The sequence below is a fragment of the Anser cygnoides genome, chromosome 22 (assembly GCF_040182565.1).
Source record: "Anser cygnoides isolate HZ-2024a breed goose chromosome 22, Taihu_goose_T2T_genome, whole genome shotgun sequence".
NCBI lineage: Eukaryota > Metazoa > Chordata > Aves > Anseriformes > Anatidae > Anser > Anser cygnoides.
This window is the reverse complement of record NC_089894.1, coordinates 8,284,118-8,304,498: the sequence shown is the minus strand read 5'-3', so window position 1 is coordinate 8,304,498 and position 20,381 is coordinate 8,284,118. Positions and strand designations below refer to the sequence as shown.

Below are 20,381 nucleotides of genomic sequence, written 5' to 3'. Positions count from 1 at the left end.
AATCAATGTCTAAAGCCTCTTAGATGCAGGAAAGCGCACCCACACGTTGAAGAATTGAGGAAGCTCTGCCCAGGCTTTGCTGTCAGCCAGAACAGAGACCCCAGGCACACAGACCCCAGCAGAGGGACGCGGCTGGGCCACGTCCTGCTGCCGGAGGAAGCCGAGGTGCCCGGTCCCCCCAGGGCTCCCCAGCTATCACCGCATCCCCCGGTACCCCCCACCACGTCCATGTCCCACCAGCACAGCAAGGCCACCGCATCATCCCCGCAGGAGCACCCACGGGTGGCTCATGCCCACATCCTGAGGCAGGTGCCATCCCTCCCCTGCCCCTGCCCGCTCCGAGCGCACGCCGCTGCCCCGTCCTGCCCTCGCAGCCCGCAGCAGGCAGAGGGAGCGGTGCTGAGCCCTTCCGCCAGCACCAGCCCGCAGCTGTCCGGGCAGCGAGGTTTAGTCAAGCAAAAGGAGGACAGCAGCAGCTGCCTGCAGCCCTGCCTGCCTCCTCCCGGCAGCGCCGAGCGTCCAGCCCGGCCCGCGCTGCCCCAGGTCCGTCCCCAGCGGCCGAGCCTCTGGAGCCCGCGTCCCCACCCGTGCCCCCCACTCCGTACCCACGAGCAACGGCGTCAGCCTGCAGTCCCCGGGCTCGGAGGGTCTCTCCTGCTCCCGCAGCCGCGGCGCTGCTCTAGGGGAAGCGCCAAAGGGATGCTTTGCCCAGCGAGGAAGCATGGTCGCACCCAGGCAGCCGAGAGGAACCAGGAGGCTGCTCGGAGCACGGCTCCAAAATCTGTGTGACAAACACATGCATCTTATCGCATATGTTTAAACCAAATTAAATATGGTTTTACTAATCGCTTGGCATTTAAAGCAACACGCCATCTCTGTCAAGTTAAATCTAAGGAGACGGATCGAGTTGCGTTAGCTGTTTATGTTAATTAAATACAGAACCGGTTCATTATTAAACATGTATGCAGCGAAAGCGAGCAGCTAGGTGCATTGTTACCGACCTTATTACACGGCACTGACCTCGAGGAAGCCCGCGCGCAGCGATCGGTCGGCGCTCAGCCGCGCAGCGATGCCGCCTCACACCGAGAGCCGGCTCCTCGGCGCGGGGGAGAGGAGCCGCCGCGGTGCCGCTGCTCAGAGCGGGCGCACGCAGTCGCTCCCGCACCGCCGCCTGCTGCCACCCGGCTCCTGGCACCCGTCGGTCCCCGCTGCCGTCCCCGTGCTAGCGCGGGGCGCGTGGCCGGCGGGGTGGCGCGGGCGGTGGGGCCGTCTCCATGGCTGACAATCGCTGCCCCAGTTTCTGTGCCAGCGGCCATCGCATCCTCCCAGCTCGCAGCCAGCACTTGCGCTCACATCCTTTCCCTGCCCCGGTAACTTTTCCCCCCCTGCCCGGTTTTATTCCTCGGCGCTGCGTGGATGTCTGTCTCTCTTGCTCTCTTTTCTGGCTCAGGCACTTCAAAGCTCCCCGTGGGTCTCTGGGTATTATTTTTTTTTTCTCCTCTTGAAATGTCAGCGTGCCCCCTCAAATACATCACATGGGCTGGGAGCCAGGAGCCAGAGCACAGCCGTGCCCATGCCGTCAGCGCCTGCACTGCCCCTCCCTGCCCTGCCCGAGCAGACTCGGCCCAGGGCTCACCCGGGGACGGTCCTGAGCCAACTGGGGGCACCCCAGTGCCAGGTCCCACAGGTCTGCACCCCTGGCACCACGGGGACAGCAGCAGAGCCCCAACTTCTCCTGCATGGACACGTTTCAGCCGAGCTGCCCCCGAGCAGCACACAAACACTAATTAAATGCAATTAAAAGCAAACCCAAGCAGCCCCCCGGGGCAGCAGCAATGCCAGCAGTGCTCCGAAATCACGCGCTCATGTGCTTACGGGGACACTTACACCCCAGGCCCAGCTACAAAAGAGCCAAGAGCGGCATTTTCCACCTGCCAGAAATATGAAATATCCAGCTGAAAACACCGCGGCCTCAGCGCTGCTACGAGAAACCCAATTTGTGCAGATTTAAAACCTGCCCAAGGGCGCTTTGTTGATCAGCTAGATGGAAGCCAATTAAACCGCCGTGGCTGGAGAGAAGCAGCTCACCTGCTCGCGAGGCAGCTCCCTGCTGCCCGCGCCCTGCCCGCCGTGCCACGTTTTGTGCAGCCCCCGGGCATGGCCGGCCGCGCGGCGCGTCCGCGAGGGGAATTTCTCCCGACAGCCGCGGCAGAGGAGCGGCAGCTCGCGGGCTGCCAACAGCGCGCGGTCAGCACGAGGCTGGGGCTGGGCAGCAGATCCCCCCTGCCTCAGCCCTTCCCTCCTTCCCGTCCCAAGTCTCTCCCCTCTCATCTCGGGCTGGGAAGAGGCTTCCCACACTCACCCCTTTTTCCTCGTTCCCCCGTTCCCAGTGTTTCTCCCCCGTGACCATGCCCTGCCACCAGCGCATCCCGAAGGCGCTCTCACGATCTTACAACCACTCAAGCCTAAAAACCCCAGCCCAAACAACCCGAGTGGGAAGGCCAGCTGCCTTGGGCTGTAGAGCCCAGGAAACCCTTCACCCAGGACCCACGGAGGTCTTTATCCCCTTGTTGCCTGTGGGGAAACTGAGGCACGGACGGAGGGTACAACTTTGCCCAGACCTGCCAGGGCCTTAGCAGAACCAAGCGCAGGAGCCCTGGGCTTTAGGAGAAGATGCCACACGTCACCTGCAGTCCTGGCTGGGACCCACAGTCCCGCTGGACACCCCCCTCCTGCCGGGCGTCCCAGGCTCACCCCAGAAAGCGACCCCCCCGTGCCAGCCAGGGCTCGTCCGTGCCTCCAGCTCGGAGCCCAGAGGCAGCAGGGCCAGAAGGGAGCAGCTCGGCAGCGCCGGGCCCCGGGCTGGAGCCCATCCAGGCTCCTGAAGAGTCAGAGCCGTGAGTCACGGCTGGCACAGGCAGGCGGGATTCATCGCACGCTGTGCCATGACGACCCCCAAAATCACGCTCCTCTTTGTTGAGCTCCTCTGCAGAGCTGAGCGAGGAGGCTGGGCTGGCTCCGGGCACCGCGCACGCACAGGGTGAGCTTCCTCCCCTCCCTCCCTCAGCCTGGGGCCAAGGGCACCTCTTGCTCTGCATTTATGCGGTGCCTACGTTACCTCTAACCCAGGTGCTATTTGCATCGTCTGGGCCAAGGCCATGGGAATAGGAAGGTTTGGTTCAAGAGCTTTGAGTCCATAGAGGTGCAGATGGGAGGTGAGGAGACACGACCCAGGGCAGGCGGCGGGGCTGGAAGGTCGCCCAGCGCATGTCCAGGGCCCCCAGCAACAGGGAAGATGTGCTCTCCTCTCTCCTGGGGACAGCACTGGGACACAGAGCTGAAGCTGGAGGTCCGGGGGCACGAGGGGGTGCAGCGGTGGGAGGATGCTGTGCTGGAAAAGCAAACAGTTACTGCTGGCAGCACGGATTAGTTGTTCTTCCTGCTGATCCCTGAAACCTGGCTCACACCCACAGTCCTGCTGCAGGGAGGGCCAGAGGATGGGGTGACCTTTTAATTCTGATTGCTCTGCTGATGAGGAGCAAATAAGCATCACTGCAGTTGGAGGGCTGCTCGGAAGGGCCTGCCCGCTGCCCTGGTGCTGCCTCACACCCTGCACCGATGGGCCCCACGCTGCCGGTGCTCAGCAGCGAGGAGAATGCCTGTTCTTAAATCCAAAGGCAGATGTTCCCACTTTGGGACTTTCCAAGGCTACGACTTCTCTGCAGTGCAAACCTGAGCTGAGGTTAAACCAAGAGCCACCGGTGCCCGCAGAAAGCCCGCGGCCAGGTGCCACTTCGCCCCCTCTGAGGCTGCAATCAGCGCGGCAGAGCAGCTGCGTGCCAGCAAGTGAACTCCCAGGGAGAGGCTGGTAAAAGCAGCTAACACATCAGGGCGAGACGCCTGCATTTGCACCTGCAACGCCAGACACGGTTTTGCTCTCAGGGGCTCTCCGAGGAGCTGCCTCCAGGAGCCTCAGCACTCGGCCGGGTGCAGGGTGTCAGGACCAGCTCTGCACAGCACCAGTCCCTGGGGCGGGGAGGAGCAGGCTCCAGGCACCGGCTTTCCTGTGCTGCCCCTCCTGGCTCCCGTCATCTGCAAGCTCCTCAGAAGCGCGATCACTTCGCACAATGCCCGCGCACAGCCCCAGCACAATGCAGCCACGCTCTGCCTCGGCGCTGCCGGCTGCGGTGCGAACAGCGGGGCAGTCATCGCAGGACCCCTTTCACCCGGCGCTGAGCACTGCAAGACAGCCCCGCATTGTGTCTGCTCGCACACAGCACAGCTCCGGCCCCGCCGCGCTCCGCACGCAGTCTATACAGCAATGTCCATGCATGCGGCGCCCGAACACGCCGCGCACAGTGGAGCTATTGTGCGCCGTTCAAATGCCCAGATATCGCAGGCTAACGGGCAGCAGTGCCCAGGAAAGCTCCCACAAGGATGAGCTCTGCCCCTGACCGGAGGGGCAGGATGTCCCCCAGCTGTGTGACCAGGGGCAGGCTGCTCAGACCAGGCTTTATCCCGGTCCTTGGGGTGTCTGCACGCAGGGAAGAGGCTCAGGCACAGGCACAGAGCAGCACCAGGCTTGGGACAGGGACCAAAAGGCCTTTTCCATTTCAGAGGCCAGTGGTTGCACCACACCAGCAGACAGATCATGGCTGCTACTATCAGAAATGGGAGGAAGCCAGATTAGGAAAAAAAAAAATCCATTGGAGACCTTTGACATCACACGGCTAAATGCATTTTCACAGTTGAAGGGCTGGGGAACGTAATTTCTTATAAAACTCAGCCAGCTGATGACTGATACGTTCTTGAGTAATAAATACTCCTTAAACCCCAGCGAGAACCTGGAGGCATCAAGGCAGCCCTGAAGATGGCTCAGCCTCGCTGGAGGAGCAGGGGAACAGATCCCTGTGAGACACCAGGGCCACGTGGCTGCTCCGCCTGCCGAGGCTGCCGGCAACATCTGCCGAGGCTGGCATCGCGCGGCAGCGCTGGCGGGGCTGTCATGGGCGCCGCAGATCGGCACCGGGACCTGCCAAGTGCTGGCAGGTGGAGCTGCGGGAAGGACTTGGCACCGCCAGGGCCCCGCCGCGCGCCCCGTCCCCGCCAGCCGCCCACGGGCACCGGTGCCTCCGTGCGCCGCGGCTCCTCTCTGCTCGCAGCCCAAGCTGTTCCCGCTCGGCGAGCCCGCGGGGCTGGGGCTCTGCTCCCCAGCTGGTGAGGCAGCCAAAGCCACCTGGGGAAGCGTCAAGTGAGAGCTCGTCCCCCGAGCAGCCCCGTCCCGGTGATGCCTGGCAGCACAGCCCGGCCCCGAGCTGCCGAAGCGACACCTCCGGCGGCGCGCAGCTCCCAGCCGGCGCGGTGGCGCGGGACCAAGCCCTCGCAGCTCCTCGGCGCCCGTCTCCCTTTGCTCACTTGCTGAACGCAGACGCTGCAAATCCCGCTCCGTGAGACGCAGAGCGATCCTGGGCTGAGCCCCGTCCCACGGTGGGGGGAGCAGGAGATGTGTCCCTTGCTGCGTTAAACAGCCTCCACCTTCCTCGGCTTTATCAGCCTCTCCCAAGCAAAACCCCTGCCAAACAGGGCACCCGGGTGAGCTCATCCCCGCTCGTGGGGACAGGGACACTTGTCACAAGCCACGCCGTGCTGCCGTCCCCCCAACCCCAGCTCCGTTACGCGGCCGGGGCTGCTCGGTAACCAGCATCGTGCTGCTTAAGCCCCGGAACTGATAACCTGGAAACTCCCACGCTGCAATCACCGGTGGCCGGGGGGGCTGGCGGGGGTGACAACGGATGTGACGCACCCTTATCAGTGCGGCGAGGCACGACCTTATCCTCGCAGCAGGAGCGCGTTCGTCCTCGCCCGTGAAAGATGGGGCCCGGAGGAGGGAGCGGTGGGCGCAGGGACGGACACAACAGGGCTGTGACAGGGAAGCAAAGGACAGCAGTGGCTTCGCACCAGGGGCTGCGCAGTCCCGGGGCTGCACAGGGCTTTTGGCAGCCCCAGCCCCGTATCCCGGGGTGGCAGCACGGCCTCGAGGCCCCCACTCCAGGTTCTCCAGCACCCGGGCACCAGCGGTCCCCGCGCGCTGTCGGTAAAGGAGAGCCCTGGTTTGCTCTGATTTAAGTCGGAGCGCTGTTAGCTACAGTACTATTACCACTGCCGAAAACGGTAACTAAATGGCATTTCCCCACCGCTCCATTTATATTTCTGTGCTCTTTACCCATTTGTAAACTGCAGGAGGGAACAATTTAAGGCATCTGAGTGAAAAGCTTAAATTAACAATTTACAAATGGCTTAATTGAGGTCCTGGTCTCTCTCTTCCTGAGCAGAAGCTGCTAAATGATTCTGAATCATTCCCATTTATTGGTTCTTGCAATGTGAATTGCAGGCCTTGGACCATGATAAAGGCGCTAACGCCTTGGCGCAGGCTGGGGGTGCCCTTCGCTCACATCGAGCGGGGCCGGTGACAGCGAGCCAGAGCCTCGGATGGAAGTGGGGCTGAGAAACCAGAAACCGCGGTGAGAAATGGGAAGGGAAGGCAGGAGCTGAAGGCGGTCGATAAATCTGACTCGAGCCGAGACACTGAAGGACACGCAGCCATCCCGGGAGCTGCCCGCAGCTGTGAGCTGGGCCTGACACCGACAAAATGCTGGGGAAGGAGCTCGGCTGCGGGATGGGGAGGTTCAACCCCGTGTGCGGGGCTGGGAAGAGGCATCGCTGCTCTGCCCGACAGCGGGGATCAGCCGAGGACCACCACGCGACGTGACTCAGGGTCGGGTCTCGTGCCCCAGCCACGTACCCACTCCTTGTGCTCCTCCCCAGGAGGTGACCCCAGGGGGCCGGGAAGCGGCCCCCCAGCAGCCGCAGCCCCGCGCTTGTTAAAGCGCTCGCTGGCAACCAAGGACACTCACGTCTGCATCAAACTCCTCGGCTCCCAGTCTAATTCTGGCACATCAGACAGTAATTATAGGTGCATCACCGGCGCTGACAAGTCTGCAGCTCGTCAGCCCGGCACCTGTCAGTGCAGCGCCGCAGACGCCGCGTGGGGAGCAGAGCAGGGAGAGGGGCTCAGGCTGCTCCCACCCGTCCCAGCGCTGCTCCAGGGACAGCTCCGGGCTGCCCTGGGCACCCCCACCCCATCAGGCCCCCCCAATCCCCCATCACCCAGGGGTCAGCACCCCACAGCCGTGCTCAGAGGCTGCTCCAGTACCCACGGGGCTTGGCACCCGGCTGTCACCGGGTGGGGAAGGGGCACCAGCTCCTGCCCCAGCCTCCCGCAGCACTCCCTCTGCAGCCTCTGGGGAGGGCCGGTGCCCAAAACACCAGCTGGGAGCGGGCCGGATCCATGCTCAGCCTGGCCAGGCTGCCCGGGGCAGCCACCCGTGTTACTACAACAGTCCGAAAAACAGAGGCGAGACCATCCCCAGCTGCCAGCAGCAGCGAGGAAGCCCAGGTACAGCTCCTGCCCAGGAGGAGCCAGCGGCTGGGCGGCTCTGACAATGCCAGGGAAGGGGGGAGGCTGCTGGCTTGCTGGTTTTAGAAGCAAGGGGGAGACGCATGTGAGGGAGAAGCAATAATTTTAATTAAAAGGCAAATGAGTGCACTGAAAATTGACTTAAAGCGCAGAGATATTAAAAAGCCGTTGACTCGGTGAATTATTCCTCCTTGGGTTGCTTGATTGCGAATAAGCACTCAGACAGCGCGGGCTGCTTTGGCACCCTGACTCGGGGAGCGCCGGCAAGGCGAGAGGGGAGCGGGAGCTGCCAGGCAGCGGGGTGGGGGCAGCCCAGGCCCCTCTGGTCTGTGCGACCCAGACACTGCCCCTCTGCCTGGGTGGGGACGCACACACAGAGGGTCCCTGCTGCCCCCCACCTGGCCCCGGGGCTCGGGGCCAGGAGCCAAGTCGCTGTTGTGCCCTGTCGATGCCCAGTGGGATGTCCAACATCTCTTTGGGAAACAAAAGCCAAACCCGCATGGCACTGGGATGCCTGGAAAGCCTCCCTTGGCTGCCTCCGGGGACTGTGGGCAGGAGCAGCCCTGCCCAAGGGTGACCCCGCACCACGCACCCAACACGGACAAAGAAGCCGTTCCCGTTTCCGCTGCTTCTCAAGCGGCTGCCGAGCAGCAGCTCCGCCAGCCCAGCCAGGGCTTGCAGCCTTTGGGAAGGGGTCGAACCTGCCTCTTTGCGCAGGAGACATGCTCATTAACTGGCATCATTACGTGTCTGCAGGATGACCTTATAACTGTCTCTGTGTTCACCTCCACAAGGATGCAGCTTCTGAGAGCAGGGGCTCTTTAATCTTGTTCAGACAAAGGCAGAACAAGATCTGATAGCTGGAAGCTGAAGCGTCAGGAACACAGACAAGAGAAGGCAGATGTGCTTAACGGGGCCTGGGAACAGCCTGCACCAAGGGGTGGCTTCTCCATCACTTCCCACCGTTAAATCAAGGCAGGGTGTTCTACCGAAAGACAAACTCCGGCTCAGCCAGAAGCGATGGTCGTGGTGGAAGAGTCACTGCCGAGACCGCATGGCCCGCGTTACGTGGGTGGGATCAAACTGGGTTATCGGAAAGGTCTTTTGAGGTCCTGAAAAGAGCCCACAAACTCTACAGATGCACAGATCCCATCCCTTCCCTGCACCCTTCCCCTTGCTGTGCTCATCTCAACACCCCCAGGCGCTGCCCGGATGGTTCAAGAACGTGAATCCCAGCGAAGCATCACCGCAACGCTGCGTCTCCCCCGCGTGCTCAGGCTCGGCGCCAGCAGGACCCGCAGCCCTCCACGGGTGGGAGGCCACGAACAGCGGCGGTGGAACCGGCGGGGCTGCGACGCCGTGCACGGAGCCAACACGCAAACCCCACCGACAGCACCACGAGCACAGGCTCCGAGACCTCCTTCCTGCAGGGTCCCGAGGAAGCAGCCGCGCAATCTGCTCTCCAGCTGAGGGGCAAGCGTGCTCGCCTTTCGGAGCCAGGAAGTTAATTGCATGTGTAATTCTGGGACGGCAAACGAGCTAGAGCAGCGCTCAGCGCCTCGGGCAGGTCCCCATATGGATGCGTGGCCCGGCCGTGGGCTGCTGTCTTCATCCCGCTTCCCCACTCCCCTTTCGGGGTAATGTGTTCATTACAACTCAACAAGGCGTGCGCAGGAAATGCAATTAAATTACAGCGCGCCGTTCCAGCACCTTGCTTTTCCACCACGACGGCCCTCGTGTGAGCGGGCCTGGCACACCCCGCGCATTACAAGCTTGATTTCCTCCACCTCCAGGCCATCCTCCCCGGCGCAGCCCTGCTCTGCTGGGACTCAGCTGCACGACAGCGACGCGCAGCCCTCAGACGGCCCCTCGGTGCGGCTCCCCTTGCCTTCAGGCACTGAAAACCCCCCTGCTCCACGGCAGGAGGTCACCGAAGGCCCGGATAACCAAACCTAAAGCAGAAGGCACGGGTGGGATGGTGCCTGGGGCTCAGCCCCGTGAGGAAGAGGCCCTCGGAGAGCCAGGGAGCTGCTGGAGGAAGGGAGGCTCTCTGCGGGCGGTCTCCCCATCGCCTGGGCCGGGACTGACGGGTGCCGCTGCTCCCAGGATAATTTTAGCTCGGAGCTGCTGCCCTGATTGACAGGGCTCTGGTGCACGTCTCAGCCTCCCCAAAAAGAAGCGCTGAAATCTTTGCCGAGACGCTGGAACCATCGCTGGCAATGTGAACACCCAGCCCATTAGAGGCCGACAGATGCCACAGAAATAAAATCTATTATTATGACAGACCCAGCAGGGGTTGCTACTGAACAGATTCCGCCACATTTCCCTCTTACAGTTTCTCTAAACCAGCCACGCGTCCACCAGCCGGCTCCCAGCGAAGGCACCTGCCTCCTCACCTAACCCCAGAGAGCCGGCACAGCTCCCCCCCCTCCAAACACCTCCCACCCCGTCCCCAGCAGGGAAAAGCCCCAAACCTTGCAGGCTGCGGGGCTTGCTGGGGGAGAGCCGGTCCCTCGGGGAGCAGCAGCAACACCTCCAGCTGCAGGCAGCAGCCCGGGCAGGACCGCAGGTGCTGCCTTCCCACCGCCCCCTGCACCCAGGAGGGGGTCGGGGAGGGAGCGAACATGGACACGAAACACGCAGGGTGGGGAGGAGCGCACTGCTGGCCCCCGGCCCCGGTACTAACCTGGTGACTTTAAACAAAGGGAACAGAGTCCTGGCTTCTTCCCTCCTGCAATTCGATCGAGCCCTGGTTAGGGACAGGAAAGGAGGAGATTCATGAATGAACGCGATCCAGGCGGAAAAGTTCGCCGGGGATGGAGGGGAATAAACAAATAAATCAGAGCAAGCAAACACACAATAAATCTGAAACAAAAGAGCAGCAGCAGAAAGCGTCTGAGAATGAAACACAGCGAGGTGCGTGCTGGGGGGCCGGGCTGCGCCCCACGGCTGGATACCCCTGCCATCACCCCACCGTGGGGGCACACGAGCAGCAGCCCCTGCACCCGCACCCCCAGCATAGAGGCTCGCCCCCAAACCGCCCCGCTCCTCCTGGGCTGTCCCCACGGGGACCCTGCCCAGCTCGGCCCCAGCACCAGCTGCAGCCTGGGAGCGGGGGCCGTGCGCACGCAAGGGCGAGGGGCACTCAGACGGGACGGACTTGCTGCGGCCCTGTTCTGGCAAACACAAGTCGGGACCCTTCCCGAAGCTGCGCCCTTGCTGTACCCCAAACCCAAGCACAGCCTGTCCCGGGATCGCCAGCCACCCGCGGGGGCAAACGGCGGCTCCGAAACGACAGCACCGAAAAGCGCCTGCTCGCACCGACTGCTCCCCGTGGGCAAACCCGACGCTGAGAGCGGAGCTGGGTGGGCACGGGGAGGGGTGGCAGCTACACAGGGCCCCCCAAATGGCTGTCCCCGGCTCTGAATGCCCCCAGCCTCCTGCCTGCAGCAGGACAGAGCCCGGGCAGTGCTGGGCGTTTGCCAAGGGCTGCTTGGAGCCTTTGTCTTTAGGGCCAGGGTGGATTTCTTCCCCTGCCTCACTGTGCTGCCAGCCTGTGTGCGGGAGGAGCGGGGTGACAGGGGCGGGGGCGGGCAGGGGACAGCGGGGAGGGCAGGGGACAGCGGGGAGGGCAGGGGACCAGATCCTGGCACACACAAGGACCTCATTCATTGCGCCCAGCTCATCCATCACGCCCACGCCATGGGACGTCTGTCCCCTCGTCCCCAGCCTGGCTCCTCTCCCCGTGCCCTCGCTCCCATCGCTGCCCTCGGGGTGCAGCCCCTGGGTGAGGCCGGGCAGCGCAGGGGCTCCGCGGGGCCCCCTCCCCAGCAAGGAGGAGGAGGAGGAGGAGATGAAGGAGGAGGAGGAGGGTGATGAACGCTGTTTCCATGGCTGCAGCCCCAGCGAGCGAAGCTGACAGCTGCAGATGGCTTTGGCAACCCTGGCTTTTGGGGGGGTCTTCAACCTCAGACCAAGGCGGGGGGGGTCGGTTGTGATGTTTACCCCTCTCTCCCACCACCAGGACTGGCTGGGGCCGCACGCTCCTGTGGCACAGGGAACAAATCCCAAGTCTCGTGGTGTGCGAATGGATTTCACGCACAGAGCGAGTAAATAATCTTAAAGGCATAATGGGAGAGGAACAAGAAGCACGAAATAAAAGTGGAAAATCCTTCCTAACCGGGCTTTGTTCATTTGTTTTGATAATTGCAGTTCAGGTTTAATTATCGATGCCATGTCTTGTGAAGTGCCAGGAAATGCTCTGGAGTGAATTTGTGGCTGCTTTGTGGCCGTGGGACCTGGCAGGAGGGCAGGGGGCTGGGGCCGGGGCACCCAGAGGGGCAGCGGAGCCTGGGGGTTGGAGGCGCTGGCCCAGTGGGGTGCAAGGCGCAATGCCCCCTCCCACAGCGGGGTCATGCTCACAAAACGCCCTTCCTCTGCCCCAGTAGCAATGAGACCCGAGTGACGAAGCGCAGCTTTTCTGGTGGAAATAGAAAAAGGAGGAGGACAAACGTGGCTCCTCTTACACGAGGTTTTCCACGGCTCCTTCTTCCACGAACTCTCTGATCTCATCCTTGTGATTTTCGTGGTGTAGGGGGGAGGAAAAAGCTCTGGGTGCTGCCCCTGCTATGGACCCCCCAAGCCAAGACCCCCATCGCAGCTCCTGCTCTTGGTTTCAGCCTCCACTTTGCCCTGAGCAACCTTGGGCCGAGACCTTGCTCTCCAAGCCCCTCGGCTTCCCTGCGTGGCAGGGAGATAACGGCCTTGTCTCATGGGGAGCCGGGAATGGCAGCTGAGAACAGCAAATCATCGTCATCTGCGGAGCACCTGAGGTGCTGAACTGGGGGGTGCTGAGCAATTCCCTCCTGGTCCCCCCACCCCAGGGACGGAGACCCAGGCAGTGCCCGGACCGCAGCCGCCCTGCCCCAATCCGGCAGCGGGCAGCAGGAGCAGGGTTTTTTGCTTTGCACCCCAGTGCGAGCCCTGAGGGAGGATCGGGGCTCCCTGTCACCTGTCCAAGACCTCCGTCACCGCCCCGAGGGACCTGGCACAGGGACAGGGTGTCACATCACACCGCCGGTCCCAGGCAGCACTGCGAGCCCCGGCCCCGCCAGCAGCCACTGCCCAGGCGCTGCTTTCGGCAAAACAGGAGGAGGAGGAGGAAGAGGAAGAGGAGGAGGAGGAGGGCAGGGAGCGGAGCGGGAACGCGCCATCGCAGCGTCCTTGAGTGTCCTTCAGAGGCTTTGCTTTTCACGCAGTGCAGCGGATGAGGAAGGACTGAAAATCCCAAACTGCTCTCCTCTTTGATTCCCCCCACCGCAGGCAGAGTTGAAAGGAAGCAGCGAAGGCGAGAGAAAGGAGGAGGCGTGCGGGAAGGGAGCAGGGAGAAAGGGAGCGGGCGCAGGGGGAAGGAGGCGCGCTGCTCCCCTTCTCCCCACTGGGCCCTGGGAGAACAGGGACCCCTTTGGGGGGCCGAGGGCCCCCCAGGAGCCTCCTGCGCTCAGCTGGAGCTTGGTGGCTCTGTGCGGGCACCCTTTGGAGAGCAGGCGAGGGCAGAGGATGCTCCCAACACCCACGCACCCATGTCTTTTCCCCAAAGCGCATCCACACCTCGGCACCACCAAAATCCCCCAGGGGACGCGGTGTCCTGGCTGGCTGCCCCCGGCCGCTCCCAGAGGCGGGCGCAGGAGGGAGGAGGGTGACGGCCGCCCCACGCACCCGACTGGGCATGGTTTGAGCGCAGCCTTTGGCTTCACCATCACCCCCCATGGCCCAGCGGGCAGAGGGCGACGCCACAGGCTGGCACGGGGAGGCGGCTGGCAGGCCTGGGAACACGCACCCGCTCTGTTTGGTCTGGGCAATGTGTTTTTAATGAGCCATATAATGTTTTTCAAATTATGCTGGAATCATTAATCCTCCTGAAATGAGACAGATTCTGCAGTCCTCAGGCAACGCTGGGGCTGCCTGTTGCACGGCCGAGCAGGCAGGCGCTGCCTCTGCTCTGCTGCTCGCTGGTGGCATCGGGGCCGTTTAGCTGTGACCCCAAAAGCCCCGTCCCCAATTCCTACAGGGGACGTGGTGCAGGGCTGGCAGGACCCTGCGCCACGGTGCTGGGATGCAGCGTGCATGCATGGGCGTGAGCCATGGGTGAAGAGGAGCAAACGCGGGCTCTGGGCCTCTCCCCAGGTGGGACCAGCAGGCTGCTGAGAGCCAGACAGTGAAGCCAGGAGCCGGCACAGGACGGCCCAGAGGGATGGGAGCTGGCCCCGGGGGGCTCAGCCGGCGGCTGCCTCTGCGAGGCGGACACCCGTGCCTGCAGCCCTCCCTGCCTCCGCGCGCCTTCCCCGAGATCCAACTCTAATTGCAGGAGGGAGGTGCTGTATTTTTCCATGCATGAAGATCCAAAGTGACACTTTTTCCCTTCTCTTTTCAGCACGCGAGAGAGCGAGTTCATTAACATAAAACCACCGAGCCAAATAAAAACCCTGAGCGCCGTGACAGCATCCCTCCAAATAACACGGGAGGGGAGAGTTTGGTCCTCTCCTGCTCTGCCCTTGCCAAGCGCGACGGCAGCCGCAGAAGGAAGGAAAGAAGGACGGAAGGAAGGACAGCAGCCCGACAGGTGGTTCTTTCCCACCCTTGCCCCGTGCCACTCGGGGTGGCCGAGCTGCAGCCTCGGCTCCAGCAGGCACCGGGGGCTTTGGTGGGGTCACCCAGAACCGTCGGGGCCCTGCTGCGTGCGGGCACCGAGGAGCTTCCAGGCAGGGCAGGAGGTGGGCAAGGATGTGCCCCAAGGCCGGTGTCAGGTTCACAAGATGCTTGCGTACACAAATTTTTAAGGAATTTGGCCTCTGAAACACGGCAGCGTTTTAGAAACGTGCACTGCCCACAGCGGTGCAGACGGCGTCCAGCAGGGAATTTGTGCAGAGCAAGAGATGAGGCCGGGCCACCGCTGCCCTGCTGCACCCTGCCCTGTGCCACAGCCCAGGTCCCACCATGGCCCTTTTCTCACTGCTCATCCTTGGATTTCCCTCTTCCTTTTCATCCTTTCTGTTTCTTCTCCTCCCCTGCTCGCATCAGGGACCTGCAGTGAACCAGGGGCTTGTAAAGGACTAAGGGGAAATCCTACACCGGGGAAAGCATCACCCTGAAATCCCATCCCATTGCCCCCCACACCGAGCTGCCGGGTCCATTCTGGCTCAGCCAGGTCCAGGGTCTGAGCTGCTGCCATTCTGCATCTGGTCCCATTTCAGCTCAAAACATCCCACATGAAAGCAAACTACGAAGAACAAACCAGACGCCACATCCACCATTCAAAACCATCTCTAGGAGTCAAGAGTCTGGGTCAGGGCTTGCAGCCTCCTCTCCCCACATCGGGCACCCCTGCCGCCGAGGTAATGAGGCCAATTAACGAGAGCCACCGACCATCAGATTTTGGTGCCTCTAACCCCAAGGTGCTCACAAGGAAAATGCACTTGGGGAGAGGGGAGGTGGGGGAAATGGTGGCAGGTCTCAGGCTGAATGCTGCCTCCCACCATCGTGGTTGTAAGCCTGCAAATCCACCAGCACCACCCCACTCTGCTGCAGCCCCCAGGCAGGAGCTGCACCACCAGGCACCTCCATGGAGTCCTGAGCTGGCCGCAGGACAGGAGCCGTAAATCTGGGCAGCTCCTGAAACACGGAGGCTTTTAACGGGCTGTAATTGAAATGTATAAACTAGGGCTGGAGGAGATCCGACAACGCCAGCCAGAGCAGCCGATCGCAGGCTCCGTCGCAGCCGAGCATCGCCGCGCTCACTGCCTCCTCCGGACATCCCTTCCTGAGGGCTGGAGGAGGCAGGAGGGGGACACCTCAGCCAGGAGCTGCGGGGATGGACCGGGAGAAAAAGCAGCTTCTCTCCAAGTCCCCTTTCCCAGTTTGGCTGTGACGCTGGTTCCCAGTTTGGGGAGAGTACAGATGCTTGATTTCCCAACCTAGCACCGTTAGCTGTGCTACAAACGCAAATGCATCATCTTCCTCTGCCCTCCTCCCTTTGCAATCAGAACATTTCAGCATAGGGAAAAAAAGAAAAAAAAAAAACACAAACAAACCCTAAGTGTTTGTCCCCCCCCTTACACTTCCTCCCGCCCCCACCCAGCCCTTTCCATCAGTCCTTCTGTTTGAGATGTGATGTGTGTTGGTTTTTTTTTAAATCTTCATTTGCATTTATTCTGAAAGTGGAAACCATGCAGGGGGAGGGAAAAAAAAAAATAAAAACAGCTGACAGCAAAGTTTTATTATCCCCATTGGGTGGCGAGGAGCAAATCAGTAATTTTTTAACAAGCATTTAAGCTCCTTTGCTGAGTGCCTCTTTGAGCCTTGGTGCACCTGCAGCCTGGCGCAGCCAAGGGGGGGGGGTGATGAGGACCTTTGGTGGGGAGCAGGCGCAGCTGATGGGGGGCAGCACGCGCTCGCCCCTCCGGAGCTGAAGATGCTGGCGGTGACGAGCTGGGACCTCCCAGCACCACCGGCGATGCTGGGCTGCAGGAGCCCGCCCGGTGGGTAAGACCCACTTGTGTGAACCCATTGCAGGTCCCAGACCTCCCCAAGTGATGCTAATGGGATTGCCCGCTGCTTTTTTATGCCAATAATTCTGCAAAGCTGGCCCGAGCAGCCTCTGCTCTCCGCCCCGCGGCTCTCACACCAGGCACCACTCATCGCCCCCACCCAGGGGCGTTTTAATAACGATAACTGTCACGGAACCTGACCACAGCCGCTGGGAAAGAGCCAGCTGAGCAAACCGCTGGGGATGCGAGAACTTCGCAGCCACAGGGCTGGCACAAAAGGGAGCCTCTGCCCTTCTGATACCTCCCCACCAGCTCCCCATGCCCAGCCCCACGCTCACGCTTCCCCTTCCCAAGCACAGCGCCCAGGGCAGCCCCCATCACGCTGCTTTGCTGAAGGTCCAGCATCTCCAAGCTGAAATCTGCAGGGCTGGGGCCATCAGCACCTTGTGCTCAGCCAGAAGCAGGCCTGGCACAACATGGGGGCAGAGCCAAGGCCCCCCCAGGAGCAGGGAGGCAGCACAGCACCCTTCCTCCCCCCGTTCTCACATTGCACCCTCCCAACTCAAACCCCGCTCTGCTGCTCCCTGAGCCTCTCCAAAACACGCCGCCAGCTTGCAGCCTCCCTCCGCTTCCTCCCCAGCATGGCTGGAAATAAAATATTGACAGCGGGAGCCTCGGTGGGCTCCTCCATGCACACAGCACCCTGCAGACACCTGCACATGTTCACCTCCTCTCCGGCCCCCAAAACAGACCCCAGCCGCCTGACCCCGGCCCCTCCCTGGTGCGCAGGGCTGCTCCCCCCAGCCCCAGCCCTGCCCCACGCCGTGGGCATCGCACACACGTGTCTGTGCGTGCCAGGCAGCGTCCCCGGGGCACGGGGAGCCGCTGTGCACCCTGGCTGGGATCGATGTGTGGCAAAGAGGAGGATCAATTTCTATAATTAAACCCTGCACCACTGGGCTGCGTCCTCCCTCCCCACTCCCCGTGGCAGAGGGCTGTACCAGCCCCGTGGCAGGGTCCCATGGGGACCACTGCTCCTGGCTGGTGCCAAGGCAGCTCCCACCTGGGTCCCTGCAGCAGCAAAGGGCACCCGGGGCACCCCTGCTCCCACGGCACAGGAATTGGCATGGAGAATTTCTTGGGGGAAAATAAAGCAAAGGCAGGCACGGGTGGGTGTTTCCCACCAGCCGGGCCTTTGCTGCGAGCTGATGCTCACACGGCAGAGGGAAGGAGGAGGATTTGGGGGAGCAGCCCAAATCCACAGCTCCACAGCAGCGTGTGGCGGAGAGGAGCCTTTATCCACATTTCCAGAAAGAGGAAAAAAACATCGTGGGGGAGCCGAGCAGCTTGCCCAAGGTCGTGTGGGGAGCCAATGCCAACCCCACCATGAACACCACCAGCACCCAGACGAGTGCAATCGCCGCACCAGTTCTCAGCACTGCCCCCACGCCAGCGACACCCAGGCTGCCCACCGACCGCTCCAGCCCGTCCCCACGGGCATTTCCCCAGCCATGAGCTGGGTGCTCAGGAGCAAACAGGCTGAGTGTCCCCCCGCCCATCCTGCTGGGCAGCGAGGGATGGCTCCTGGCAAAGAATTAAGAGCCCTTTGCACAAAGGCAGCCTTTGGCAGCCCTGAGGCTCCCCCCTAGCCCCCTGAAGGCTTTGCAGCCCACCAGCAGCTCCCAGGGGCACCGAGGACTGCCAGGAGGAGCACGGAGCCATTTCCACAATCGTGTGAATGTAGGAGTCTTCAGGGGCAGTCTGGTGGGAAATAATTAGCACATTGAAAATGTATTCCTCATTAAAATGAGGAAAGAGCCACCGCCGGGGTGGGAGTGATTAGGTGGCTCTGGGCAGCTCGGATCCTGCACAGCCCCCACACCAGCAGCACGGTGGGGCACAAAAGCCACGGAGCGAGCAGAGGGACCGAAACGCATCGGTGCCCCCAGGGTCCGGGTGCTGGCAGCCAGGCCGGGAGACCTTGAGCACGTCTGGGGTCCTTGGGGCTCACCCAGCCGAATTCCCCTCCTGGTGCCAGGGTGGGGGACATCCACACCCCGCAGGGACCGGCCAAGGGGAGGGCCCCCTCCCACCCCCAGCCCGAGAAGGGAGCTGGATGGATGCGACCCCCCCCACACTCCCCCGGGGCCGGGCGCGATCCCGGGGGCCAAGCGCGGCCAAGCCCAACTTCCCCGGGAGTTGGGCGCCAGCACCCACCCGGCACCGGCAGGTGCGGGGCCCCGAGCGTCGCCGCTCCCCGCCCGCCTCCCGCAGCCAGGGCGAGGATGCGGAGAACAAAGAAGGGGAGAGGCTGCGGGGCGCAGGCTGGGCGCTGCCCGCCGCCAGGGCAGACAAAGGGGCCCCCACCCGCGGGCAGCGCAGCCCCACGCCACGGCCCCAGCGCGGGGCAGGGCCCGGCGGGGGTCGCAGCGCACCGCGCACCCCCGGCCGCACCACTCCCCCCCCCCCCCGGCCCTGCCCCTGCCCAGCCGGCGGGGGGAGCAGCCCCCCGGCGGCTCCTTCAGCCCCGGTGGCGGGGGGGCTCCGGAGTTATTTTAAGTTTCCCTGCCCGCCTCCACCCCCCCACGGCCGGGCGCAGCCCGGGACGTGCCAGGCTCTTCCTCCTCCTCCTCCTCCTCCTCCCCCCCAGGGATGCTGCGAACGCCCCAAAAGGGGCGCCCCCGCGGCTCGCCCACCCTGCGCGCCCCAGCAGCGGCCGGGGGAAGGACGGGGGCGTGAGAGCCGGGAGGGGGCACAGCCCGCGGCCCCCCTCCTCGCCCCCCTGTCCCCCCCCCCAAGGAACCCCCCGAGCCCGCAGCCGCCGCACGGCTCGGGCAGCACAACGCCCGGTTCCGCGCACGGCGCCGCGGCAGCGCCGGGCACGACCGCCCCCAGCAGCCCGGCGAGCCCCCCCCCCCTCGCCCCCGGCCGCCACCGCTCCCGACCCCGCCGCCGCCGCCTCCCCGGGACCGCGACCGGCGGCTGCGCCCCTTCGGAGCGCGGCGGCCCCGGCAGCGACCGGCCCCGAGCAGCAGCGGCAGCGCCGCGCCCCCGGCCCGGGGGGGAGCCGCCGAGGCGGGGGGTTGGGGGGGGGGGGGTACCGCAGTCCCGGCTCCGGCGGCCGAGCCCCGCTCCCGCCCCCCCGGAACACCGGAGCCCCCCGCGGGCGGCCACCACCGGTACCGGGAGCGGCGGAGCCCCGGGCAGCGGCGGCACGGAAGGAGGAGGAAAAAAAAAAAACCAAAAAACCACACGAATAAAAAAAAAATACCTGCTACTTAAGAATGGGTGCACATAGTGAGAGTGACATGCCTTGAGAGGGTGTATTCCCCATCGCTGCGCCGCTCGCTCCCGTCCTTCCCGCTCCCGTCCCTCCGCCAGCGAGGCCCCGGCAGAGCGCGAGCGAGCGGGGGCGCGCCCGGGTGTGTGCGCGGGGGAGCGCGCAGCTCGGCGGTGTACAAAGGAACAAATGGGAAAAACACATTAGCTCATGAGAGATTAATGTGCGGGGAGACGGCTCCCCCTCTCCGCTCCCTCTTAAAGGCCCCCGCCCCGCGCCGGGCGGCAGGTGCCCACCCAGGGGCACCCCGGGGAGCGGCTGCCCCCCGCGCACCGCCGGCACCGGGACCCGCGGGTGACACGCGGGAGCGGCACCCAGGGGACGCCCTGCTCCGGAGGGGCCGGCAGAGCCACGCTTGTGCGCCCCTGGGAGAGGGGCGGGGTGGGCGGCATCTGCCGCGCCGCCGTGGCCCTGTGTGGGCAGCAGCAGGGATGCTCTGAAGGTAGGTCAGGGGAAAACAAGCACAAAAGGTGGTGGAAGCGTCACCAGCAGAGCCCCGGGTCCTGTACCTGACCCCATGGGACCAGCAGCTCCCAGCTCTGCACCCAACACGACCTGCCCGGCTCTTGGCAGTTGCAGATTCCCCAGGCGAGCAGCCAGCCAAGCGCTCTGTAGCAGAGCACCATCACGCTGGGTACCTACACAGAGTCCCCATCTGGCAGTGCCACTGCCCGGGGGGAGGGCAGCCCCCATAGGGTCACCGTGTGCTGGGTGCACACAGGTGCCTTGCTGGTGCCTTACCCCATTTGGCACCTGCTGGCCAAGGAAAATGAACCTGAAGTCCAGAGCATAAGATCAGGAGAAGGGCAGGAGAAAGAATCAGCAAGGAGCCGTTTTGTTTTGCGGACGGGCGGGGACAGCTCACAGACTTTCTCTGCTTCCCCCCCCCACCATGGGACAGGGGCTGTGACACCGACCAGCAACTCCCCAGCCAGGAGGAGGGAGGGTCGAGGAGACCCCAGCTCCCCCCGGCAGCCCCCACGCTCCCCGCAGCGCTGCATTATCAGGAGAGCCACTG

The 20,381-nt window shown here is 63.5% G+C and overlaps 1 protein-coding gene across 7 annotated transcripts in view; it reads right to left on the bottom strand.

Annotated features, from left to right (window-relative positions):
• Positions 1-19,492, bottom strand: part of SRCIN1 (SRC kinase signaling inhibitor 1) — a 70,778-nt gene extending 51,286 nt beyond the window's left edge. Inside the window, exons 1-2 of one of the 7 annotated variants that reach the window (XM_066981874.1) lie at positions 19,295-19,453; positions 10,164-10,226 (exon numbers count right to left, since the gene is read on the bottom strand). Coding sequence is in view for 4 of the 7 variants with exons in the window: in XM_066981870.1 (XP_066837971.1) it covers positions 5,416-5,602 (187 nt within the window). In the remaining 3 variants the exon portion in view is untranslated. Of the gene's footprint in view, positions 1-605; positions 782-1,020; positions 1,386-5,415; positions 5,668-10,163; positions 10,227-19,294 lie in introns of those variants that run through there. The other 6 variants (XM_066981871.1, XM_066981869.1, XM_066981873.1 and 3 more) reach the window with 6 other exon arrangements.
• Between the last annotated feature and the right edge of the window lie 889 nt (positions 19,493-20,381).